Source organism: Athene cunicularia (assembly GCF_003259725.1).
Source record: "Athene cunicularia isolate RWA chromosome 2 unlocalized genomic scaffold, athCun1 chr2_part1, whole genome shotgun sequence".
Taxonomy (NCBI): Eukaryota; Metazoa; Chordata; class Aves; order Strigiformes; family Strigidae; genus Athene; species Athene cunicularia.
In genome coordinates this window covers 32,082,238-32,109,656 of record NW_020799095.1, presented here as the reverse complement: position 1 = coordinate 32,109,656, position 27,419 = coordinate 32,082,238, and the positions used below count along the sequence as shown (strand labels likewise).

Here is a 27,419-nt window from a genome sequence, read left to right as displayed (position 1 = left end):
CTTTATCATATTATTCCTGTTCATCAAATATTTAGTCAAAAATTTAACTTAATTATTTCAGAAACTAGACAATATTTATTCCACTAATTCTGATATTTTTGCATAACCTCCAAAAGATTATTACATATTATTGGGGTAACTGGTTTAGTCTGCAAACATCTTCCATGTAACTATGACATGAATAAAACAGATGGTTATGATGAGTTGCAATTGGCTTTAAGGTCTCCAACACAGAATATGAAAACAAAACAGAAGATAAGCAGTTTTTAATATTTAATCCATATGTTGTATTTGGAACCTCTTCTGACTGCCCTTGAGAATTCATTGGAATAGGAAAATTTCCAAAACATTATTTGTAAGAAATTACTTATTAGTTTTACAAAAGTAGCTCAGTGCTGTGTATTAGTGGTGAATTTAGGAGACTTAAGAAGAAGTGGATAATAATGATACTAAATGATAAGGGAATTCCTTTAATTTCATGCATTTAAGTGAGATAGAAAAATTCAAAGCTTGTATCTATCCCAACATTAAGCTCCAAATCTACAAAAAAATTACATGTGTTTAAGTTTGGATATATGGAAGTCAGCAGAGCTTCTTAAAATATACAGAGATAAATATTTATATAAATTCTGGAAATGTTAAATGTAGCATAGTTAACCACAATATGAGCCTCACATCTGCTGTTAGCCTGATTTTGATTGATTTCACATTATACTTTATTACGTGACATTCTGTTCAGACTTATGTTCCATTTACCACGCTGATTTTTTGAGTAAAGACTGTTGTGAGTAACAAGTAATACTGATCACATATTTATTTAGAAATACACACATAAAAATATTGCAACAATCAATTTTTTATATGGTATCATAACCATAATGTACCAAATCTTTATGCAATTAAAGGAACCAGGCATTTTTTTCCATGTGAGACACTGAAATACTTCTTGATAGGAAGATTTCTTTTTCGGATAGAAACTTTACAACAGAAATGGCAGCCTCCTTGCACTTCACAAATTCTTGAATATGAGTACATGCATAAAACATGGAAGAGAGACATTTCTTGTCCTGTCTGGGTTCAACAGTAGCAGTTCCTCTACAACAGCAACCTTTTCATAAATGTTGATTTTTCACTGGTCAGCTACAGCTCTACATAACAAAACGAAAAGCAACCTCATCCCCTGCATAACAGCATGAAAGCTGTTCTAATCCAGAGTGAAGAGTCCCTTTGAAAACACAAGCCCGGCACATTGTCTGCATGAAGTAGCAAAGGAAGAGGTGTGAAAGGGAGAGACATACAAGAAGCTTGACTCTCCTCCTCTCTCCAGGCCCAGACAGTGGAGCTGTTTTGTCTAAGAGGTGTAAGGTATACACATCTGGATACATACTTGACATGAGAGGATCACAGAATCACAGAATCATCTAGGTTGCAAAAGACCTCGAAGAGACCTCGAAGATCATCCAGCCCAACCACTAACCTAACACTGACAGTTCCCAACTACACCATATCCCTCAGCGCTGTGTCGGCCCTAATCTTAAACACCTCCAGGGATGGGGACCCCACCACCTCCCTGGGCAGCACATTCCAACGCCTAACAACCCCTTCTGGAAAGAAATGCTTCCTAATATACAGACTAAACCTTCTTTGGCACAACTTGAGGCCATTCCCTCTTGTCCTATCGCTTATTACTCAGTTAAAGAGGCTCATCCCCAGCTCTATGCACCCTCCTTTCAGGGAGCTGTAGAGGGCGATGAGGTCTCCCCTCAGCCTCCTCTTCTCCAGACTAAACACCCCCAGTTCCCTCAGCTGCTCCCCGTACGACCTGTGCTCTAGACCCTGCACCAGCTCCGTTGCCCTTCTCTGGACACGCTCGAGTCATTCAATGTCCTTTTTGTAGTGAGGGGCCCAAAACTGAACACAGGAATCGAGGGGCGGCCTCACCAGTGCCGAGTACAGGGGTCAGATCCCTTCCCTGTCCCTGCTGGCCACGCTATTGCTGACACAAGCCAGGATGCCATTGGCCTTCTTGGCCCCCTGGGCACACTGCTGGCTCCTGTTCAGCCGGCTGTCAATCAACCCCCCCAGGTCCCTCTCTGACTGGCAGCTCTCCAGCCACTCCTCCCCAAGCCTGTAGCGCTGCTGGGGGTTGTTGTGGCCCAAGGGCAGCCCCCAGCATTTGGACTTATTGAATCATACCAAGCTTTGCAGATTCCATTTCATGAATTATTGTTTTGTTTTCTTCATTCTCCAGCCCTTTAATCTGTCTGCTGCTTTGGCATTTCATATCTTTGCAATGTGTTTTCTACTAAAACAAACATAAATATGGCCTGAGGGGGGGAAAAAAAATGTTTGTGCTTTGACATGTCTATTGCATCCAGAAATCCTTTGATCTTTTTCACTTTCATATTCATGCATCAATGTAAAAGATATCCAAAAGAGATATATATGACCCTCAGAAGAAATGCATCTCAGTGTAGACTGAAGGCCACACTGTCACTTTTCCTTCTGTTTTTATGAGGCTATTCTTTTACTGATACATACTCTTACTGAGTGTCTAGATTGCTCTTCAACCTGGGCTGGTGGCAAAAAGCACAGTCTAGGTCTATGCTCCAAGAAACTGATAAAAGATGGTTAAGTTTCCTGGGGTGTGGGGTGGGGTGCTGGTGATTATGCTGGCTGTCGGACAGGGTGAAAATCCCATTTTCCAGTTACCCTGCAGCAGTCTAGCTGCATGAGGACCTTTACAAAAAAACAAAACCCTAAAAACAAAACCAAAAAACAAGCACCCCTCTTCTTCATTGTAAGCACCATACCCTAGGTTCCACATATTCTTCTTTGCTATACTTACTTGCATGTATTCCCAGTCTCTCTTTTCCTCACATCAACACTTTTGTATCAAAGACACTTATCTTATGTCTCATTACATTTGTCTTGGCCTTCCTTCCTGTTCAGATTTGTTCACCGCACACTCTACACCTTACATTCCTAAAATAATATCATCCAGTTTCCCATCTGCATCCTCTTACTGCCTGCATTTCTACTCCAGCTAAGCAGAATGATAGACAAGATTATTCAATCACTTAAACCACCAGCCTACCACCCTCAGCCAAAGAGGGTGTTCCAAAGTAACATGAGAAAATAGCATCCAAAACACAGTGTAAGTGAAAGGAAAAATCCTTATCTTTCCAAACAAAGACTAAATTGCAGTTCTGAACTATGATTAAAATTTTTGTCTATTACATATATGCAAGTCTTTGAAAAAGAAGAGAGAAGAGAGGTTCTCAGATCTCACTGACACATAATGCACATACAAATATTTTTGCCCTAAAATCTTGGTCAAAGTCTCTATTTTAGCAAGATGTTTGATTTGACAGGAAAATGCTAATAATTACACATCACTGCTAACACATGACAACAGGGGTACTTTTGTTGTTGTTGTTGTTGTTGTTGTTGTTTAGACTAAAATCTCATCCTATCTCTTCAATATTTTTCTGTGGATGTCTTCCTCTGATAAGGGGAAAAATGGCTGAAATAACTTAATCTTTCTTATGTTTCCTTTTATGACTTGTCAACAGCTCCACAACCTGCATGCCACTCAAGCTTCTAACTTTATCAGTGTTAAAATCCTTCTAGATTATGTAGTCTATATTAATATTTTGTAAACTTTTTCAAGTTTAATATCAAAAATAACATCATAAGTTAAAATTCAGAAGTTCTCATCATCTCATAGGTTGAGGACTGCTAAAGCCTTCATCCAACTCTTGCTTTATGATTTACACAGCCCATTCTCTAGACTATTTTGCTTCTTTGTGAAGTGATTCCATGTTGTCTAGCTGAATCATATCCATAATACCAATATAAACAATTTTAACGTGTCTTTTACATCCTAGTCTCAGATTTATCTTTTATTCATTATCAAATCCTTCCTATGCTTGTCTGACTCATGATACAGGATTACCTATTCAAATATACAGATCCATATTTCCTCCTAAGCCCCATCCCTCTTCTGGAAAAAGGATTCTGTAAATATTTCACCTTTCTTTGCAAGTGAAGAAGTCTAGAAAAAAATCTTGTCAACAGTTAAGATGTGGATGCACTTCTGTGACTCTTAGCCATGATCAACAGCATTTCATAGCTTCTTTGAAAACCCAGTCAATCAGTGTGTCCTTTCAAAAGTCCATCTTTGTATGTGTATATACCTATCACTATTGCAATTACAATACCTAACACTTAATTAGCACTTAAATAATTATTATTTCAGGAAGCAACAGTACGGCACCGAGGTTTCAATAAATATGCCAAGTATTATAATAATTCTTGTTCTTGGGATCTCAGTTGTTTGCCTTATGCAAACACATAGGGAACCACTGGAAATTCCTAGAAGGAAAAGAGGTACAGAACATCATCTCAACAGCAGGCAGAAGTTTCACTATGCAAACAACATCATAGATGCTGGCATAGTCCAAATGTTTCCATGGATCAAAAATGAAAGAGCCAAGTTGCCCAGTTATACCTTCTAACAGACAAAAAGTTATTTTGGTATCAAACAACCTCACCTGGTTAACATATATCTCTATCTATAGCAGAAAAGAGAGAAACTTAGTCCAGTTTATCAGTAGAGTCCTCATCATAGGTCCAGGTTGCAATAAGTTTATTTGTTCCATCCTAGAGCAGTGGGAAGGGAGGGATCCAGCAGTCTCGATAGCCTTAATGATTACCTTATCTTGTTGCAGACAAACAGTTAAAGAGGATTATTTGTTTGTCATACACTTCAGCTTTACAGGATAAGTGGAGCACGGGCTACAGTAGAAGAACACCTGCTAGTTTATCATGTGTATTTCTACTTTGGACTTATTTGTTCATGGCTTGTGGTCCACTATTTATTAGGTAGGATACTGCTGGGTAACATCTCTGGAAAGTTCCTCAGAACATAACTTTTACAAGATATTTTGTAATTCTGTGCTTTATGATACCCTAAACTCAACCTGAGAAATTCTAAAAGCCCAATGTTATTGACAGATCAGCTAAAAAAGTTTCATTACTTCCCCAAAACACACACCAACACCTAAAATCAGATGTGAACGAGAGTGTTTTCATTCAGGGTTCTGAAAAGAATTATTAATTGCATGTCACTGCCCTCTATGGGTTGAATATAGTCGAAGGTCAAGCTGAGGTGATGAGCCATCATTAAGGAAAACTTAACAGTAAACGGCATGTTTTTCCATTGACTTGAAGCACTGGGTTCTGGTCTTCTACTGTCCCATCCTGCTGAGTCATAAGCACTCTCAGAAAATGACAGAATTACGTCTAAGACGACCGTAACCTCTTAGATTTGTAGGTCTATTCGTCTAAATATATTGGAAAATCCCTATTTGTATTCAGAGGATTATCTACTTTCTGATATTCTGAGGGGAATTATTTCTTAATGATTTCATTACGTTGCAATTCAGAATCTTCTTCATACTTGTCTTCATCTGCAGAACGGTCTAAAGTGTTTATAACCTCTCTTTGGAGATCTTAAAGGGGCAAAGTATATCTTATGGTGCTCAATATCCTCATTAATTCACCTGGGGATACTAAGAATAAAGGAGAGGGGAAGGATTTCTTTCTGTCTTAGAATTCCTTTTCTTTTGTGGCCAAGTTTAATATTTTTCCTATGCAGCAGAGACCACCATTATTCTCAAGGCTACATTTCTAACAGAGTCAGAACGATAGTGAATCCAAACCATTCAAGAGGCATATGTAATTTTCTGTTACAAAATGTTTCAGAGAAACTACACTCTCAGGAGAACACGTTAGGTGTTCTGGATGCAATTATAAAGGTTCTGCTATGATACAATCTGCTTTGTTACGTCTGCAGTGAAGCAGCAATGAAATTCAGATTTTGTTCTTGATCTGCACCTCTCTTTCTATTCATGTTCTGAACTGCGTTCAAAATATTTCCCTGGTTCGTTTGCATCTGATATTTATTTCAGTGGAGCCACAGGAAATGAAGCTGAGCTTAGCAAATGGATGGAGACAATAAAAACATTTGCTAAATATTTCTGGACTCTTCAAATCAAATATACTTGAGGGCTTTTGAATCAGAGACAGAATATTTTCAAATGACTTGTCAAAAAGCATTAACTGTTTATTATTTATAGCATGAAAAGACTTTTGAGATTCACTGTTTCAAAAAGCTTCTCTTTCTGCAGCAACCTTCAGAATTTTGAGAGAAGTTAAACTCTTTTTAGATACTTTTTTAAACTGTTAGGAAAAAGCTTTTCTCCTCTGTTTTCAGGTTCCTCTGAAAACAGTATCCTCTTGGCAAACTGTTATCATCCAGAATTTTTAAAACAGGAATTGTGTTATGCAAAACACAGAAATGTAGTATAGAATGAGCATAATGCGACTTTAACCGTCACTGGTTCTTTCTCTAGCTTTTGATGCATGTCAGTTCTTCTGTTTTACATGAGTATCTCAAGAGGGCAGTTTACTTTTCAGGCTATTTCTTCTTAGTTTAGAATCAAGCTTATTTTCACGGTGTGTAAATGTAGTTAACTAATAAACCTGGTTTTAATGAAGTTTTAATTTCTGTGATGTAGTATCATCATTAAAGCCTTTTGATGACCGACCAAGTAGTTTAAAGATGAATCAGAAATGAAGTTTAAAGATGAGCTATGTTCCTTCCCTGATTCCTCCTTTTACTCAACAAGGTGTGGAGTGCAGTCTTGCACTTTTACATGTACATCAGAGAAAGAGGAAGGTGGAAGAATCACAGCTTTTCCTCATTTGCCTGTATTTTAAAGACCTTTTCTATGAAACTGTATTTCTCCAAATTACAGAACAGTAAATAACTTTGCTGACATTTCTAATATCAACTGTCTACTTATTTAAGTTTCATTGCTTGAGAGTGAGTCCTCTTTTCAGAACGTTCTGAGCACCTTCCTTATAGATCTGGCCTGTTGCTACCTCAACATCGCATTACACAGAATACTTGCTTGTTTTTAAAGATCTTGGTTCCTAGGATTAAGTCTTTCATATGGAGTTTGAAACAAACCCAACACATTAAAATGCAATAAAACTGAAGACTGTATAGCAGAATCTCTTATCTTAAAAGAAAAAGAGTTGATTATTGTGTGTTCTTCACCTGAAGTTATTTTCAAAGCACATGACAGATTCTATCTCTTTTTTCATTTCTCACTGATTTTCTCTTAAAACTTAACTTTCTAAAAGAATATTGCTTAGATTATTTTAAATATAACTTAACCCTACAGAGTCTGACCTTATATTTTATTCAGAAAAAAAAGGCTCTATACCAGATAAATCCACATACAGTATCAAATTATTAAAATTATTTAAATGAGTAAAAGAACAAAGTCAGTTCAGGATTTCTTCTCCCAAGATTTGAATTTTAAGTTCAATTTTTTCTTTCATTTTTCCTCTTTTCTTTTTTTCCTTTTTAATTCTTTTCTTCTTTTCTCTTTCTTTTCTTCATGGTGACATAAAGAAAAATGAGAGCAGACAATAATGACATGAAGATGTGAGTTATGAATGAGCATGTGTGTCCTCTGGCACACTGTCAATCATCAGGCTGATAACAATTCAATACAAACAGTTCAGTGGCACTTTATAACAGCACTAGTTACAATAACTCATCTCAGCATTGACAAGCTGCTTTATTTTAGAGAAAGAATCACACTCACATACTCTGTATGTTAAGTGTAAGGTTGCAAAACATGCAAACAAACCAAATAAAATATTCATAGATGTTAATCATGTAGGAAGATCTGGGGACAGCAGTAGTTATTTACTACCCTGCCCTTAGATACTGCTTTGAAAATTTGTCTCTCCTATTAAATAACCCACAGAGACTTGTAATTAAGATTACCATTGTAGTTAGAAAATGAATACTAATTATCTGAATGTTGAAGCTGTGCATTAAAATTATAATTCCAAAATTCTTAAGTCCAACTAGAACAGCTCTGAGAGAGACAAATAGAAACAATTTCAATGTAGGAAGAGATTTTAAACTCAAAATTTATACTTTCCATCACTAAACTGAGGGATGCATGCTACTGGATTCTGAAACATTCAGCAAATAGTGGTAGCAAAAAAAAAACACAAAAAAACCCCCAACAACAACAACAACAAAAATCCAGTGACAAAAATGCAGATATGAGAACTGCAAAAATCTACAGGTAATGATCCCAAAAGACAGGAAAATGTTAGTGATGATTATGCAACAGGGTGAGTTTTACGTTAGGGATATGCTGCTGAAAGTGATGAGCTTACTCAAGTTCCAGTGACTTCAATGAAGATTCATGATTCTCAAAACTGAATACATTAAAAGTAAATTTCTCTATGATTTTTCAGTTATATTTTGACAGGAAGAAGAAATTTTATTTAATATGTCTCTGCCTTCTATGAAAACACTTGAAAAAGAAATATCAAGCTGCTCAAATGGTATCTTTAAGAAATTATTTGATCCAGGCAAAACATATACTGCTCAAGTACAGTAGTACACATGAAAATTAGCTCCACTTTTAAGGATAACTTATAAAATCACATAACTGCATTTTCACAGTGAATTATAGAAAGAAGAACTGCAAGATGAAGCACTGATATTTCAGCCTTTAAGTCTTTGATTAGACAGTTTGCATGTATATTAGTCTCAACAGGTTTTCATAATAAGAGTTAATGACAATGCCCATCCATCCATCCCTTTAATTTCCTCTTTTGTGCAAGGCATAAAGATTATTTTCACTCTCTGAAATATCTTTCCCCCAATTTTCATTTCCAAAATTAACATAATTGTAATAAAAGAATATGCATTTCAGCAAGGAACATGCATTCCAATGAACAAATCTGATAAATAAATTTATACCATTGATGAAATTCCTAATTTAAAATGCACCAGTTTTGGAATTCTGGAATCTCATAATGATTTCCTTCAGAGCATTAGAAGGCATGAACAGATCACCCTGTCATGAGTGCTAGCACTTGAAATATTTCTAGGAGCTAAGTGGTAAGACTCTTGGTTCTTAATTGCTGTAAGTGCTGAGTTGAGAAAAGACAGTTTCAAAAACACTTTGAAAAATAACAACTGTTAATTCATCTGGAGAGAGGATTTTTGTTTCAAGCAGGTAGGCATTTCAAGGAATGACAATTATGTTGCTCATTAGCAAATATGAAGTAATACTTTAAAAACTCTTATTTTGGAAAATAAATCTATACTGGGAAGGCCAGAATAATTTATTGATTTTCCATTACTTATTCTGTGACTGTTCTTAAAACTTTGATTTATCCTGTCACAACTATTAAATCTACTAATTTCATTATAGCCAGCTTTCATCCATAAGCAAGTAAACTCTTCCACTTCTTGTCTGCATCTTTCTACATTCCCATGATACTCCCCATCAGATATACTTCTATGCACTTAGGCTCTTAAAATACATCTTCATACTGTATGTTATCCTTACCAATTAGAACAAAGAAATAAAACTAACTCCTCTTCGTACCTTGTACTACTTTGTCCTGTCATCATTTACTAACCATCCCAGCCCTCCTTTTTCATCAAGTATAAAAATTTCTTCTTCATTTTTTAGCCTAATCCACCTTCATTTGATTTTGGGGTTTAGGTATCTTAAGGGATACTATTGTGATTGCCTGGGTTTCATTTTTTTCCCCCTCAGTGCTACCACTAAGACTGAGTAACAACAAGCATCAAAGCCATTTTATAACACTATTAGCATTTCAAGCAACTTAGTTCCATTTTGTCTCAAACTTTGTCACATATTTGTTTTAATCACATTTTACAGGTCTCCTCAGATTATTCTCATCTTCGAATTCAGACACCTTTAATTCTGTGGAAAACCAAAGCTTGAAAGATAAATAATCACAGTTACAAAAACTCTAGGAAGACTCTGGACAACTGTTACAAACCTCCATAGTGGCAAATATAAGGACTAAATACTGTGCCATCCTAGATTCCCTGGATTCTAAAATAGAAATCTAGCCTTTACTTATACTGACTGCCTAAACAAATACAGAACATATACTGTAAGAGATGTAACAGAACAGCTTATGAATCAAGATTATGAAAAGACATTTGCAGAAATGAGACAACCTCCAATCTGTCATGTTTTTCCTCCTATAGAGAATACTCAATACTATATTTGAATTTCAGTTTTTTATTAAGCAGCTTTAATTCTTTAACTGATCTTCTATACATCTTAACTTAAAAATCAAGGAACTTCAAAATAGTGTTAACAATAACTCTTACCACTTCTTGTCCTTTAAGAACCATACTTTAGATAACCTTTCCTTTCCCTCCTCTCTCTCCTCCTCTCTTCTCTTTTTGCTTTCCCATTAATGTTCTCCTTTATCAGCTGGGTTATGGAATGAGAGAAGGAATACAAACTTGTCCAAATAGGAGGTGCATGCCCCTAATAACTAGAACCACTGGTGACATTCATGTTGCATCCTGACCTCAGAGCACCCACTGGGGAGGGACCTGGCTAGTCACATCCCCCTGAGTGCCTTGGAAAGTCTCTACATGCAGCCAACCACACTGAAACAGGGACATGGGCAAAACTTGCATCTCAGGACCACAGATCACACCAGATGCTGCCAATGTGTATGTGTCCAGGATGTCTTTTAGGAGGATGGTGAAGCACCTTTCTTTTCATCTATGTATGTGCCCATCTATTTATGCACAATCAGAAATGTCAGATGGTGTATATTTTTTTTTGAACTTTCATTGCCTTTACTGAACATGGACTAAAAATTTCAACTACAACAAGTATTGCTGAGCTGCATCCAAAAAAATGTGTCTATTGAAACAAAGAAAAAAATGCATCTCTCTCTCTCTAAAAATGAAATAAATTAATCTGGTCTAGATGTTCTCACATCAAATCAGTGTTTAATAGAACCTAAATTGAAAGATTTATAAATTGCTCAGCTCAGAGAAGTATCTACCAGTTTGGATACTTATTCAATCTTTAATTGAATTTCAAAATTTTCAGGCAGTGGGACAAAACTTTGCTTACTCATTGGAACATCTTATCTTGGAACAATTTATCACTGCGTGTGTCCAATCTTGGACAAAGATGTGCTTGGAACTGGAGCACCTTACTCTAGTGAACCATATGGATCAAAGTACTGTTTGAGTGACACAGTGGGCAGGCAGAAGCTGTGCTGGTGGGACTAATTTTTTTTCTCTGAAACGTTCATAATTATTGCATAAGGTCAAAAGCATTTTTCTATTCACAGTATCACAGTGTTTAAAAATCAGTTCCATGAGGCATGGAATCAGTCTGTGAAAGTCCTCTCAGCAATTCAAAATGTGAGATTTCTTCATGAAGAATTAAGGCATTATCATTACAGCTGCCCTGAAAAACAAAAGCTCCACAACAAAGAAAATTCAAGCAAACCAAACATCTGGAAACTTTCAGAGATTCTGTTTGTTTTAACTGATATTTCAATTTAGCAATTCCCCTCTAATACCACCTTGATTCTGTAGATAAAACTGAATGTAAGGGTTGAGAAAACATATCTTTACATGGATTCTGCTGAGACAAAACATTTGGAAAAAAGGGAAAACATATACATATATCAGCTGCGGGTTTTTTAAACAAAAGTAAGATTCTTTTAGGGAAGTAGAATAAAATCATGACTAATAATTCTTAAGACTAGTAACAGTTATTCTTAATTCTTGTACAATGATATTGAAACTTTCTAGGTTTTACTAAATATTTCATCTGCAACTTCTTCAACGTGACAAGTCTGCAAGACAAAGACTGACATGAATATTCCCTACTAATCCTCAAAGAGTATCATGATCATGTTTTTTCAGACATATGAGTGATTACTGTCAGTCAAGTGTCATCCCTACTTTGATGTAATGGGAGGTTCACTGGGCTATATCTGTACTTCTCTCATTGTGACATTTACTTTTACAGCCTATTTGTATTCTATTAGAATATTCTTGGATTGTAACTTTTGGACTTGTAGAAATAATATCCTCTGGGGTATTAGATAAAAGTTTGCAAAAAAATTTATGAGATCTTGGTGTTAGCATTCCTAGCATAGATATGAAATATCTACATAAGTGTCAAAAATATTTACTTAAATAACCAAAATTCAAATATTTATCCTGTGACATTCCTGAACGTACCCAATATTGCTTATTGAATACTAGTATATACAGTTACATGTCTACAGGAAGCTATATGGAAAGCCGTAGCTACCTCTCCTTCTATAGATGTTTACTTTAGAACGAGATAAATCATACTCAAGACTCCGTTTGACACAGCGATTAAAACCCCACCATCAACAAAGAGAGGCTAGGGTGACTGCTGTAGTGGCTGCACTGGAGGCATCTATAACTTTAAGTAACAGAAATCCCACCCACACTGGGACAAAGTACAGCTTAACAGCAGGTCCTGTGATCTTAACATATTTATTGGAAAAGAAATCTGCATTCTGGAGAAAGTGCAGAGATCTCTTTCTAAGATGTCTTGCCTGTGGTAACAGAAATAATTCGCCTACATAAAGGCAAATGATACATCTGAAAACCAGCATCAGCTACACTTCAAATATGTAGAAGATAATTTGTAATAACATTCAACCTGTTAAAGAAATACAAATAAAACCAAGGTAGAACAGGAAATTCAGTGGCATTTTTTCTCTTCCATCAATTTTTTGGTTCTCAATGAAAATCCCTCAGATTTTCCATTTCTTCCCAGTGCAACAACTGTTACATGATCCACTTCTGGTTTATAGTTTCAGTAGCTGTGATAACCTCGATTCCCTGTTTCCACTTCACATTTTCTCTAGATGATATAGACAGTGCAGAAGTTCTGTCTGTGTTTTCTAAATGGATTTATTCCCTACAGCCAATAAGCACAGAGCTAACTATCAGAAGAATATACATATTTTTGTGTTAACTAAGGAAATGTTGCAACATTAAAAAAGGTCAGCCAAAGGAAAACTCTAACCATCGAGTGTCGAAACAACTAAAAATAAGAGAACTCCAAGGGATATATGGAAGAACATACCTTCCCCACCCCTCCTACAGCAGAAATTCAGGTTGATCATGTCTGTATGGAAAGTGATCTTTTAAGATTAATTCTAGGAAGATTTTATAGCAATGGCATCCTATATGCGCCACTAATATTTATAGCCTTTAGATTGACATACTCAGAAAATATGAACTAGATGGTATGCTTTAAGTTATTTTAGTATCATTTACCATGATGTGCCTTCTTTTGTCTTCCTACACAGTCCCCTGTACCTTCCTGCCTCATATGACCACACCTTCTCTGGATATTCTTTGTAAGACTATTCCTGTTTTCCAGCTACACATTATTTTCAAGCTGAAAAGATTAACTCTTTAAGATTAATCTTTTGAAGAGAGCTGGTCTCTTGAGAACGGTCTTACTGCATCACTACTGTAAAGAGATTTCAAACATTACCTGAAGAAACCCTTCACTTCTCTGTACAACAAATCTTGGTGCAACTTGGAAGGAGGAGACTGCAATTTGTGTAGAGATTAAATTCCAGATGTATTGACTTAAACAGACTATACTATTGACTAAGGCAAAGTCTAAGGTTAAAAATGTGCAGTTAATGAGTCAGGAGACAATTTTCATTAGTTGTTACCCTTTCCATAGCTCAAATACTCCTGGTAAAAAAAAAGAACTCTCATTCTTGTAGTACCACTTGAAAAACACGGCTGATATACAAAGTGTTAAAGAGATGGAGATCCACCTAAATAATTCTGTGACTGCTAATAAACTTTTTGATAACATACTCCCTCTTAACTTCCATTGAACACAATTCTGAACTGAATCACAGTCAAGATGCTCAGAATGTGTAGAACAATCCTTTAAATCTAATGAGTATTTCCATGTCATAAATAACAAGTCTTCTGTTCGCTGATCAATAGCATTAATTAGATGGTTCATCGAAATGTAAATGCTACCTCTTCTGGATCACACTGAAATCTCTTATTTAAAGAAGCTTTTCTTCCATGGAGATCAGACTAAATTAAGCTAGAAAACATTAAGATACTAAGGTGTGCTATTCAGTGGAAGGAGTAGAAGGTAACAGTGAGCAGCTGAGGGAAGACCAAATAACATCTAAATACAGGCTGCAGATTTTTATTGGATAAATGGAAGAGTAGCTGTACCATACCGATACTTAATAGAACAAGTAATATTTTAAGCTGCCTAAATGAGACAGCATAAATGTACAGAAAACAAGTCTAAGCAAATTATTTAAAAGGTGAAAGATGCTTCATGTTTGTGCCTTGATTTATTAATTCAGCCAAATATAGATTGAATGCCTGGTCCATTTCACTGCAATTTCAAACAACAAAACACAGTTTTCAATAAACTGAGAAGTTAGCTATATAAAATGAATGGTGGCATACAATTGCATTAGCCTAAGTTTCCACTGTGGTTTCATGCAACCTTTCCACAACAGCTGTCTCTTCTTACATTTCAATGAGAAGAGCAACTGACATCCACATTGTAATTTATTAATCATAAAATGGCACCTGTGGTATCAAACTTTCCCCTACCATTATAATGAGAAACATGTAATGACATTTAAGGGTTTATAGAAAAGAGATGGTTTTGCAGGGAAATAAAAATAAGATTATTTGCACTCTTTTTCTCTCCACACTTCTGTTTTCCTGTTATTATGGTTGTTAGAATTAAAACATTTAAAATATTTCACTGTACTGATGTCTTCACTCTCTTTAGAAAACAAGATCCCAGTGTTTCTAAGAAAACCCTCATACTGTGACCATACACAGTTACTCCTGGTTCACATTGTAGTCCAGAATTACAACTAAATATTAAATAATTCTTCTTATTGTTAATTCTGTAAAATACATAAAATAAAAGTAATTTTAAAAAAGATTTGCATTAGCCTTTGAAAACTTTCCATGTCATCTAAAACTCCTAGAGCTAAAAAAATATTATCACAGATAGATTAAGAACCTCAACTAATCTGATATGTGGGAGATAAGAAATGTGATTTTTAGTATTCATTTCCTTCTTTTAGTGTTTCTACTGAAGGCAAAATCAAATATACTCTGCAGACTACACAGTTATACCCTCATATTCCTGGGACTTAATGCAAATGGCTTTATTAATTCCTGATGTTAGTAATACCACAGTACCATCTCTCATTATTTCATTAATTTAAACAGAAAAGCACATTTACATGGTGTCTTCAGTCTTAAGAGTAGCTGTAAAATTCCTTATATGAGCTCCTAGCTGGTTTAATTTTGCAGATATGGCCTGGTGAAACTTGCAGGAACAAGTTACAAAAGAATGAGGCAAGGTGAGATGTGCTGAGGGTAGCTGGACAACCCAAAGTGTGTGACTGAACATGCAGTCCCATCAAAAGAAGATGAGTCTAAAAACCTAGATAAGAAACTCCTGTGAATGGACTATGGGGTTTGCATGGGTCTGCAGGCAATTCCTCTCTGAGCTGCAATGACTCTCTTATAGGCAAGAAACACAAAGTTACGAGGTTATGGAAAAGTTTGTCTCCATGGTAAGTAAGTGGGAAGAAACTAAAGTCTCTCAAAGCTCTGATTACACTGACACTATTAGTCTCTGCTGCAAATGACAGCTGCTCTCTACCACCATGTTGGATGTCAGTGCATGCAATGATAAGACAATTCTACTTAAAGCAGCTTTTCAGCTTTGATTTAATTTAGCAATAGGGTCAACCTAGAAACAAATACATATGTAGATTATTACAGTCATAAATATAGGTACTTAAAAATAGCTAGTCTGACTCTTGTATGAAACAAATTGGAATCAGATACTTCCATCTTTGTGAAATAAATTACAGCAAATACAGAAATACAGCTGACTTTTTTTTTTTTTTTCTGAAGCTACTGTGTGTTCAAAGGTGAAGGCCAGAAACTGAAAAAAATCTGGATTAAGCACACTACAGATTAAATCTGCAAGCCTGGCAAAGATCAAAGACTACCAGAAACTAGATCATCTCCAAGACCCTAAAACCAAACTGAATTAAAAACAAAAGTTGCATTAAGAAATGATCAAACTGGAAACAAATTAATGTCCTACAATGAGCACTAGTGCTACATTGGTGCTTGCTGAAGTTTTGCTAGTATAACGTCAGCTAAGTCTGTGTTTGACAAAAGGAAGATACTTTTCTAAGTGGAAGACCAAGGGTCCTTGGTGTGTGAAAAGAGATGAGAAAGGAAAAAAGAAAGAAGAAAGATCTTCCACCTTTTCTGAGGTTAAATGGAACTCCCAGAAATGTTCAGTTTTCAAGGGGTCTTGTTGAACAGAAAAATTAGATATTGTTGGGATTTCCGATCTGACCAATGCTATATGCTTTCTGAAAGATATCAGCAGGCACTAGGTTATATGTTACATTATTTATTTTTCTTTTTAAAAAAAGACAGGTTAATTAAATATCTAAATTTACCTATTTAGAAGAGATATGAAAAACTAATAAAAATGCTCAAAGCTTAAGGCTACATTTCTATCATTTAGACAAAGTCCTTTTGTCTTCATAAAAATGTCCGTTTCATAGCTGCTATATAAAAAAACCTGAATTTGATGTCTTGAGGCTTTAGTAAAAATCATTAGACATCAGCTTTATGATCCTTAAAAGGACTCTGCCCTGAGATACACTTAAATCACAGCTATTTGCTGTTGAATGTCTGTCCTGAAAAGTGTTAGAAAAGAGCAAAAGAAGTCTGATCTGCAAAGATCCCAAAGATGTTTTAAAGCCTCATATGCTAAAAAGCAGCAATGTAACCACGACCACTCTGTGAGATTATGAGCTGACAAATAAAGTAAATCATTCCCAAAGATCTCTGATTTGGGGCATGAGTTCAGTGAAACAACACTGAAGAACAGTGCAGTGTGGAGGAGACTGAAAGTGCGTTATTCATCTATGCCACACCATGCAATGGGGTGCCAGGCTGGGATACAAAATAGGACAGTGATATCAGCCCTGAGAGGCAGGGCTTGTGATTCCAGGTGTAATGTTACAGGATACTATTGTGTTGCTTTGATGATTTGGTATGCATCATGCTGTCTCAATCTGTCAGACTGTTCAGTTTTCTAACCAGGCACTGCCCTGCCTGACAGAGATATGCCCTTAGTCACACTAATCCTTTACCACTTGTCCTCCTCATCTCTTAAGGGAGAAAAAGGTCAAGTTCTCAAATAATGGGTTTTTTTTTAAAAAAAGCTTAATAATTCACATACGAACAATTTCTCTTATATTTTTCTAGAAATATGATGACTTTAAATTACAAATCCTCTGATGAACCTCTTGTCTTCACAAGCAAGTTCCAAAATACAAGGGTGATCCTTTAACCCTTCAAAATACTTTTTTTTTTTTTCCTTCAAAGCATGTCCAAATGTATTATTCCAGTTTACCAACTCTTTGAAATGAATGCTTACATCTGGTTGCAGTATAAGGATACAATGAATTACGTGCTTCCAACAATTTACAGTTAAGGAGACTGTAATAACCTCCTAATGTACTCATTTGGGAAAATAAAATGCACTGAATGGTGTCTGCCCTTATCTACGGTTGTGCATATTTGTTTGTCCCATCTACGTGTGCTGTTTTTGAGAAAGGATGCTTCCACTGAAAACTGACTTATTTCTATTTAATCATTGTCTCTTGGAGATATGTTTATGTCATGGCGTCAAAACCAGACCTACAACAACCCTGTTTGAAATAATGCCTAAAAGGGTGGAAGGTGTTGCTTCAGATTCTGTATTCAATTCAGGAGATATAAATACATAATTATCTTGCTCTGGGAAGTAAAATTGCCATAAAAGTTAATATTCTTTCTTGTCGAGTAATACCATATTTCACAGTATCCCTACTGATTTCCTTTAAATCTCTTGGGACTAAGGTAATACTCCCTTACTCCTACTCATTAGTCAGATCAGACATTTCATTGACTCAGATAAAACTTTCAACAACAGTTCACAGGTCAACAATGGGAGCAAAAGGTTTAAAACTGTGTCCCTTTTGAGAGCTATAAATACTCATTAAATAAAGGCCAGTAGCTCTGGACTATGTGGAACCAAATTCTCCTGAATATGTATTTTGCTGAATTTAATAAAGGAAAACTATTTGAAACCAAGTAATAGGATGGAAAGGAAAAAGGACAAATGTAAGCTACTGAACATATAGCTAGATATGTTCATATATCTATTTCACCCATATACAAATACTAGGAACCTTTACTTTTATGCATTAGATTTAAAGAATTTATCTTACAAGTCTATTATGTCTTAAGAGGGCAAATGAAAAATCTATGTTTTTTACATTGTTTGGAACATGCTTTGAAGTTCAGCAGACTTTTAAAACACTGAAGCAAATCTTTGAAAATCTGAAGTTTCTTCCTCTAGCAGCACGGAGGTCAGATAATCTGCTTTGAGCCTACGTGAACCCAATGCAATCTATAACTTCTACATTAATGTGAGTTGATTGTTTTTCATGCAGTCAGTGAGAAGAATCAATGTAGAAATACACAGTCTATTTTAAGCTGTGAAGCAGAATAAGCTGTTTCCTTAGACTTTATTTTTGAGTGACTTCCCATAGAAGTAGGGTCAATGATATTGATTTGGGAAAATTTTATTTTAAACTCTCAATCTTAGAAATACAGATGTCCAGAAGATATCAGCTGTCATCTGCAGTATCTCTGCTGCAGGTTTTCCTGTTGACAGATCCAGACAGTAGGCTACTCCACTAAAAATAACCAGGGAATTACAAAACCCACCATGAGACATCTATACCTGAGCTATGGCACTTGCTAAACTATACATTTCTACAGTACTAGCCCTCTCCTCTCTACCTTAGGCTAGCTAAGAACAACAATATCAAGGGAATAACTGTGACAGTTTCCAGCTTTTGCTGAGAAGCCACAGCAACCAGGTGACAGGTCTGTGCTGCATCAGCCCTGAGCATCTGGAAGATGCTGGCTGCTGGCTCCAGCTGCCTGTTGCCCTGGCCTGCTTAGTCTGTCACTGTGGCAGTGTCCATGGGGTCCTGCTTCACTTGCCGTGAGCTGGCCAGGACTTCTTGTCCTCCTAAATATCATTATGTCTTTGCTCATTTGTAACTGGGTGGAATTAATTAAACGCCTGAGTAAGGTCAACTGGAACTTCCTAATGAGATCCTGTGTACAGTACTAACGACAGATTTCACCTTCCTTTATATATCTATATATTTCTTTTTAGAGGCCTTTTTCAAATCCTCAAAAGAGACCTCCCCAGTTAAATCCTGTCTGTGTGCAGGGCAATTAAGACTGATGCCACAAAAATTATCTTCAACAAATTGTTTTATTCTTTGATTGTTGTTCTTTCCTCACTGTGATACCTAAGACTTGCTTATTTTTTATGACAGAAACAACTTAAACAGCAGTAGGAAACTTATGTTCAGCTCTGCAGAACAGAAAAATGTATCATTCCTTTCACCTAAGAATTCTTGCTTGCCTCTTTAGAAGCACGTTTAAAAATAACACTGTTTCTTCTGACTCAAAAAATAAACCAGTATTGAGTGCTGAGGAGGAACACCACTATCATCACTAAAACAGACATAGTGAATATGCTGCACTTTAGCTTCAGAATCTCTCTTACAATGGATTTGTATTCTCTTACAACTGCCTAAAAAGTTTAGAAGTATCTCAAAATCTCACAGCAGCAGCAAAGTTTTGACTAGTTATACCCAGGTCTCTTCTGGTGATACTCTGTTTGCCTGGTGAGCTTTTGCACTTATATTAAACACTTTGTAATTTCAATTCAGATGGATATTGAGTTGGATATTGCATAAATGTTTAGTGGGTTGATTTGAAGAATACAGTATTTTTGCAACTAGTTCCATGTCCTATCATTTTGATTAGACTATTATTACATATACAGAGAGGTTTATATGAAGAATATGTAGCAAAATCTAAAGGGGGGGGGTAGAAAATGAATTTGTTTTCTCTAACGCAAACCTTAACATAAAAGTTCATGCTTGGCTATCGTATCTCCTTTATGATCCTGAAGCTTTATTTATATGACCTGACATACTAATTTAGTCATATGACAGACAATATTTTTAAACTTCCTGAATGTGGACAAGCAATGAAAATATTAAGATAAGACACCAGTACATGCTATCAACCATGATTTTTAAAGAATGGCTTTTTACTCTTCATTAGCATTTTTCTTCCACTGTGATATTCAGCAGCAGGAGAAATGTCTTTCTCATTCTGCCTCCATATGATATGTCCTCATCATATTGTTCATTACTGTGCCATTGAACACATTTTTTCACTCTCAGTTTAATGAACATGATGATTTTAACTAAAGACAGTTTGCTAAGTTGTCGAAGTTGAGATAGTGAACTCCTTCCCAGGTCATCTCGTCTTTACATTTTCAACTAATCACAATCTACCTATTTGCTTTCACTGACATTAACTTGATTTTAAATCAAGAGATACTCAGACTGGATGGATATATATTGGCATTACAGTTTGAACCAGCAGGAGAAGTTTCAGTATGACTTCCCATGACTATGTGTTGTTTAATTAGTTTTTATTCATACAGACACTGTTAAATAGCAACTCTAATTATAATATTGAGTTATGAATTCCTATAAGCAACATAATCAGCAAAATAGACTGATCTGCAAAACAATCCCAGCTACAGTAATAAGAATAATTTTTCCTATCTCCATATAGAATTTTTGCCTTCATTAAAAAAAAAAAATCAATAAAAATAATGTTGTTACGCAAATGTCTTCCATTTACACTGTCTTTAAAAACCTCTTTAAGCTCCCTGGAGACAAGGATTAAAAATAACATAAAAATAATTTCTGAAAAGATTTTTAGGGTAGTAAAATTAGGTGAAAATAAGAAGAGGGCAATGTCTCACTGTAAGAATAGAAGAAAGAGAATACATAAAGAATATTCCTAAAACCTAGAGAAAGGAAATATTACTGATTGTGATCTAGAAAATTCCATAAAAGTTATATATTTGAACATTATATTTCAAATAAATATTAAAAAGTACTGTAGGAAAGAATCTCTACAGGCACTTATCAATGGGGATAACTATCTAGTAAAATTTTACACGGTCAATTTTGTTAAAAAATACTAAAATTAAATCCCTTTGTCCATCCTGAGGGTGGAAAAAATAAGAATTTTGACTACTGGACTTGAACCCTTCAAAGACAATATCCCAACAGAGAATAAATATAACTTTTAAACTCATTTTAGATGGTGTGGTTTGTTTGATTTTCTTTTATTTCACTTATTTTTGTTCCATGTAACAAAAGTATTTGAAAGTGTATTATTAATTTCACTGCATGTAAGAAAATGAGAGATAATTATTTTTCTGTTTTAAGGCGATTGTCCATGTTGCAACATACTTAATGTGATAATTACGGTACGCAATCAACAGCGATAATTTAAGTGCAACTACTTACACAAACCGAATGCAGCTGCTATTTATTTTCCACCAAAGTGAGTTTACAAATTAGTTTACAATTAAAGTTAAGCAATATTAAAATGTTTATAATTACAATATTTGGGTGCTATAAAATGCACCTTTGAGTAACAAGATGAGAACATAATTTGAACTCTAAGTTAAAATAAATGTTTATTTTTACACCTTATTTATTTTAAGTATCAGGATCTATTTTTCTTTTTGATTTTGAATACAGTGCCAAAGAAATGTTATTTACAAACAACAAATTGGTTGTGGGTTTTTTTTAACCTACTTGCCTCCTTTAAAGATTCAAGGTTTTCTAGGAAACAGTTGTATAAAAACATCCTATTAACTATACAGTAACTTGATGAGTGAACTGTTGTCATCTGTAGATGTTTGGACTAATCCATGAAAAAAATCTCTTAATGGCTGCCAAACAGCTCACTGTTTTTACATTTCAGACAGGCTTAGCCTAGGTTGAGTCTTTAGATATTAAAGACTATTGAAATGTTTTATCTTCCAGGCTTTTGAATTATTCTTATAATATCCAGAACATTTGAGAAAAAATACTTAGAAATTTATTTTCAAGGACAAAATATGATTTATCATTAAAAGTTAAGGCAGTCAACATGTGCACTGGCAATAAAACAGAAATTTTAATGCAATTCACCAAAATAATTTCTATCCCAAGATCTTATTAGAGATACTGAAGACAAGTTGACAGATATATGGCAAATAATTTGCACTGTGATTAATACTTTAATAGTCAGGTACAGGTAAGTACAAATACACAAACTCTCATTTGCAAAGGTTTCTACGACACCTAGAAGTGGTATATTCGGTCATTGTGTTGGAACACCATTAAAATGCCCAATAGCATTAAAATGGATAGCATGCCCAGGGAAGTGAAATATTGCTTTTTCTAAACTGGTCATTAATTTCTACATTTTACTCAGAACCATACGATTTAAAATTTGCTATTACAAGCATTTATTAATTTTTATTTTTTATGAACAACAAATGGAACAGCCATTTTTCAAGGAATATAGAATTTTTCACTTGTAAGTGAATAACTTTTTTCTATTCTTTATAATTTTTTGGTCGTCTCATATTTAGTGAAGAAAATGACATTTCTAAAGAAAATTGACTATATATTCTGTACGTGTCTACATAAAGAGATAAATAATTTAATACGGTTATATTTTTGCATTTACTTCTCACTTAGTGCAGGTTGCCAGTTTATTTTTTTTTGGTGGATGTCATCCTGTCAGAATAATACGGTTGTATACTGATAGCTACCAATAGATAGTAATACAATATGAGAATAGCACTCTCATGCAGAATATCAAAGAGAAAGGTACTGTATGCGAAGAGGGAAAATAGAAAGAGATTTTGAAAAGATCTCTGGCTTTTCAGATAAACTTCTTTTGGTTAAAGCATATTTAAGAATCTAGAACAGTGAAAACCAGCACTGAACACTGAACTAGGAGGTGCCTAGGAGCTCTTCCAGTCTACAAGCTGAAACATCGGTGTGCCCAAGCACTCTGCCAGAGCACATATACCCTTACAGATATCAGACATTGAAAAGAAAAAAAAAAAAATTATTACCTTAATCAGAACCTGAATATGTCCCATGGCTTTTGATGACTTGAAATACCAAAAGGTCATCACACATGTCCTGCTTGATTCTTTCCATCTGGAACTCTTCACATGGGCTTTTTCATTTTTTAAGCCTATTGCAGTAGCCTCAAGATACAGGAATTGTCCTGAAATTAAATGATGTATTACCAAAAAATTATTGTGGACTTTCAAATGAATTCCAAATCTCAGTAAAATAAATGCAGAGACGTATGAAGTATACTTCCCATACAGGTCCTATACTAGTGAACCTTGGCTTAGGGTAAAAAATGACTAGATCACATTCTTTGTGTTCTTGTTATATGAGGAATAAACTGGGATCAGCTTAAGAGTTGGATGGGCCTGTGAAGAAGAGCAAGAATACCTCCATGTTTCCCTGCTACTCTGATTACATGTCCTTGACCAACAGCATTACTACTATTTTAACAGCATTACTACTATTTTGACAGTACATTATACAGTAGCTACACCATGGTACATTTCAGGATGAGGTTTTCTAAAAGATAACCTTCAAAATAGCAAGTCACAATATATAAAAACTTACAGAACAGGTAAAAAAACCTTCATACATTTATAAATCATTAGGCATCCCTAATGATTCATATTTGGCCATCTGTACTCTAAAATATATGAATATTAACTCACATTTAAATTATTTAGTCAGAGGAAAATGCAAAAACAGGTGCCTGCAATTAATATTTTCCAACACTGATATAATCCTTGCATTTTCCATTTTTATTTTTAATCAGAAGTATAATAAATTCTGCAACTTTACAAATTAACTTTTTCCTTTGTGCAAAACCCAAATATGTAGTTCACACAAACATAAATATAGTATAAATAACACACTGTTAAATTATATTTTCACATCTACTAAAGTTTCTGTATATGAATTAGAGAAAAAAATTACTTCATTAGAGGTAGAGTAAAATGGGTTCATTCTAACTTTGACACTTCTCTGGCTAAGTTACAACCATAGATGTTTGCCATAATATTATGGGGTGAGAAATTTGCTTATTCCCTGAGGTCAAGCACATATTTAACAAGTGTAGTGACATATTCATAACAATATTTAAAATAAAATATAATTAAAACCAGCAAATGAACTTTTTTTTTTTTTTTTTTTAAAAGCCATGTACATAAACAGTATAAGATATCAAAACATATGATATCATGGCATAAATGTCTGCTAGGAAGATGTGCCTAGACTGGATTGAGTGCTGGGCATGCTGATGTTTGTTAATGACTTTCTAATATTAGGCAAATGACTTCTGTAAGGTGAAAACCAAATCAAAGCACCCCAACCTCAAAAGCTTTCACAGTCTTCTTTGGAAGGAAACTTGACTGACTGAGGTGGCAGACAAGGGGCACTCTGAAAGACCCCCTTGATCTGAAATGGCTGAAACCAGAACTGTGGGACAATGGACTGATCACAGATAGTCAAGCTTGGCTAGGAGATAACAGAACAAATCACTTAATTCCAACCAGAATTATGTAATTCTAGTCATAAGCAAATTCTCAACATTTTAATGCTGAAATCAGAGGTGTTAATAGGGAAGTTAGAATTAAATAATTGCTAGATGTAAGTTCCAGAACTGTGGTTTTGGAAGTAAGTGTTGAAATTCATCTTTGTACAAGGACCCATCACTGAATACCACAGTATTCTCTACCACATATGACAAAGTTTTAACAGCTAAACTCAATCTTGTTTTGGTTCTTTCATGATAAACACAATTATTAAGTGATATCAGTTCTAACCGTATGGCCAGATACCACCTTTACCTTTAAAAATTTGAACACATTAAAATTGTGAAAATCGAACCTAATTCTAAATATATTATTTGAGGACACAATTTAACCGGTTTGATCACTCACCACAACAAAAACACTTAACTTTCAGATTATAGGGTAAATTTCCAGGCTTGAGAATTAGATCATCAATAATTTTATTCATATGTGGAGCAGATTCAACATATATACCAGAGATATCTCAACAGAGATACATAACTCTGTGATCTAATGAAACTGGCCTCTTTAAAAACGGAATGAAAGACAGGGGCACATTGAAGGGCAGTTCTTTTAACTGCATCCTACTTTGAGATCAGTGAAATGCAGCCACACCAGACTGTCTCAAAATTTAAAAACATATGAACACATAATCTTTGTGATTGTTTGTGCCTGTTTCACCCTCAGCAACCCTGGCAAACTTTCACTAGCCCCTGAGTTTCTACATATCTTCAAGTAAACTTTGGATTTATTAGGTTTTGTGCTTCAGCAGTTCCTGTAAACATTCAACAACTACTAAATACAAGTCTCATGCCTTTCTGCAACTCTGCTGTAGAATATCTCAATTTAAGATCAGTTCTGAGCTTAACTTTGGTAACAACTTTGCCTGAGCTATGGGACCTTCAAAAGCAGAGGGTGAAGGCATGGAGCTTGTAGCAAGAACAAGAACAGGTAACTGAGTGCTTTGGCCAAAACAAACTAGGAGCTGCACTGTCAATAACAAAGAAGGCTTATTTATTTAAATGTATTCAAAATTATCTATAATTAAACAATGAATAGTCACTATGGGTAAGCTTCCTGGAAATGAGCTCAGTCTCTGAAGGAGTGGTACCCAGGGGATCTCAGAGCTGAGCTAACCCACCCTTGCAAGCTGCAGACAGACCAAATGCCTCTTTCCTGACAAGTAACAAATTATTTTGCTTGACTCATACAGCAATAAAGGAGAAACAACGCAGAACCAATTTCTCCTAACTTAAAGTCATTTTACAACAGTAATTAATATTTTGATAGTGTTACACAATTAATTCATTAAAAATGACACCTTGATTAGACATGTTAGAGCCCCCCTGCTGCCTGTGAAGGGAGGTATGAAAAGCTTCATGAAGACAATTACATCTTGTTTGTGAACTGACAACGTACCAGTTTTATTTCCAAGCGTGTGGTCCCCGGGAGGTCTAAGACTTCGAGGCAAGCTGACCCCCAGCACCCAGTTAAAATTGTCCGCCAGGGAATTTTGCCAGCCACATCTGCCATTCTCAAAGGTGCAGGAAGTTCCACATTCACTCTCATCTGTATTATCCCCACAGTCGTCTTCAAAATCACATCTTTGTTCTGGTCTGTAACACTTGCCGTTCTGACATTGCCAATACCCATGTGAGCAGGAGCCTGAAAAGAGAAGAATGGGGGTGTCCTGGTGAATCGCACTGCCATGCATCCTAGCAAGGTTACTAGAAGGTTACATCTCAGAATTGGATATTTAGGTGGAGGAGGGTGGTCCAGAACAGTTTTATTAAAAGCCTTTGGTTCCCCTGAAGTGCCAATCCATTATCAGTTTATTTCTTTTGTATTTTGTCAAGAGATTGCCTAAATAAATGACTGCTTCCCTTGTAAAGGCTTTGAGGGCAAGTTCCAGCCAGGCATTCCTTCACTAACAAAGCTTTCTAGTCTGTCTTAATTGCTGACACTCTCCTTTCATGTGGTGTAGGATTAAACCATTTCATTTTAGCTACAAAACTGAGCTCAGTTTAGCAGCCCCAATTTGGAAGAAAAAGCTTTTCTATTTTAACTACAGAGGTTTGCCTTTTAATGGATTTCTTTTTTTTTTTTCTTTTTCTTTTTTTTTTTTTTTTTTCAAAATGAGTTCAGTGGGTTGATGCTGTCTTTTTTGTGCAGTATTCCTGGCATTATTAAAGATAATTCTGCTATTGTACAGCCTAAAAATTGTAGGACTCATTTCACAGGATCCATTTCTAAGCTTCATGTTTTCATTTCAGATCAGTTTCTGCAGGGCCCTGGATAAAAAGCAGCCCCTTCAGTATATTCTCTAATCAGGAAGAGAGATACAAAATTCTGAAATGGACCCACCTTATTTCCTTCATCTATTTGCTTTGTCAGAAATAAATGCACAAGCATAATTTTATTTTAAAATAGGAGTATCACTATATTAGCTCATCCGACATAAAATTAAAATATACACATGTATGAAAGTTGTGCAAGTATGGGAAGAATCTGAGTTAATTGATACTGAAAATCACATGGTGCTAAAAACATGTTTCCATTACCACTACCTTAATTTAAAAGAGGGCCTGATGGAGCTAAATGAAATTCACATAAGGCTGGATTTTATTAAGAGGTCAGAATGATTGATTTATTAACAAAAGAAAATAAGAGATGGAGTATCCAGTTGTGTGTTGGAAACCTTCAGACTGTTTATGCCAGACTCTACATTACAAATGCCCCAAACTAAGTAAAAGGGCATTGACACACCCCTTTGCTGTAGGTTTTGGCTGCAGT

General features: G+C 35.3%; 1 protein-coding gene across 1 annotated transcript in view; it reads right to left on the bottom strand.

The window, feature by feature from the left end:
* Window positions 1-27,419, bottom strand: part of MALRD1 (MAM and LDL receptor class A domain containing 1) — a 287,732-nt gene that overhangs the window by 112,971 nt on the left and 147,342 nt on the right. Inside the window, exons 26-27 of the mRNA XM_026843695.1 lie at window positions 26,046-26,291; window positions 23,091-23,248 (exon numbers count right to left, since the gene is read on the bottom strand). Of these exons, the coding sequence (XP_026699496.1) occupies window positions 23,091-23,248; window positions 26,046-26,291 (404 nt within the window). The remainder of the gene's footprint in view (window positions 1-23,090; window positions 23,249-26,045; window positions 26,292-27,419) is intronic.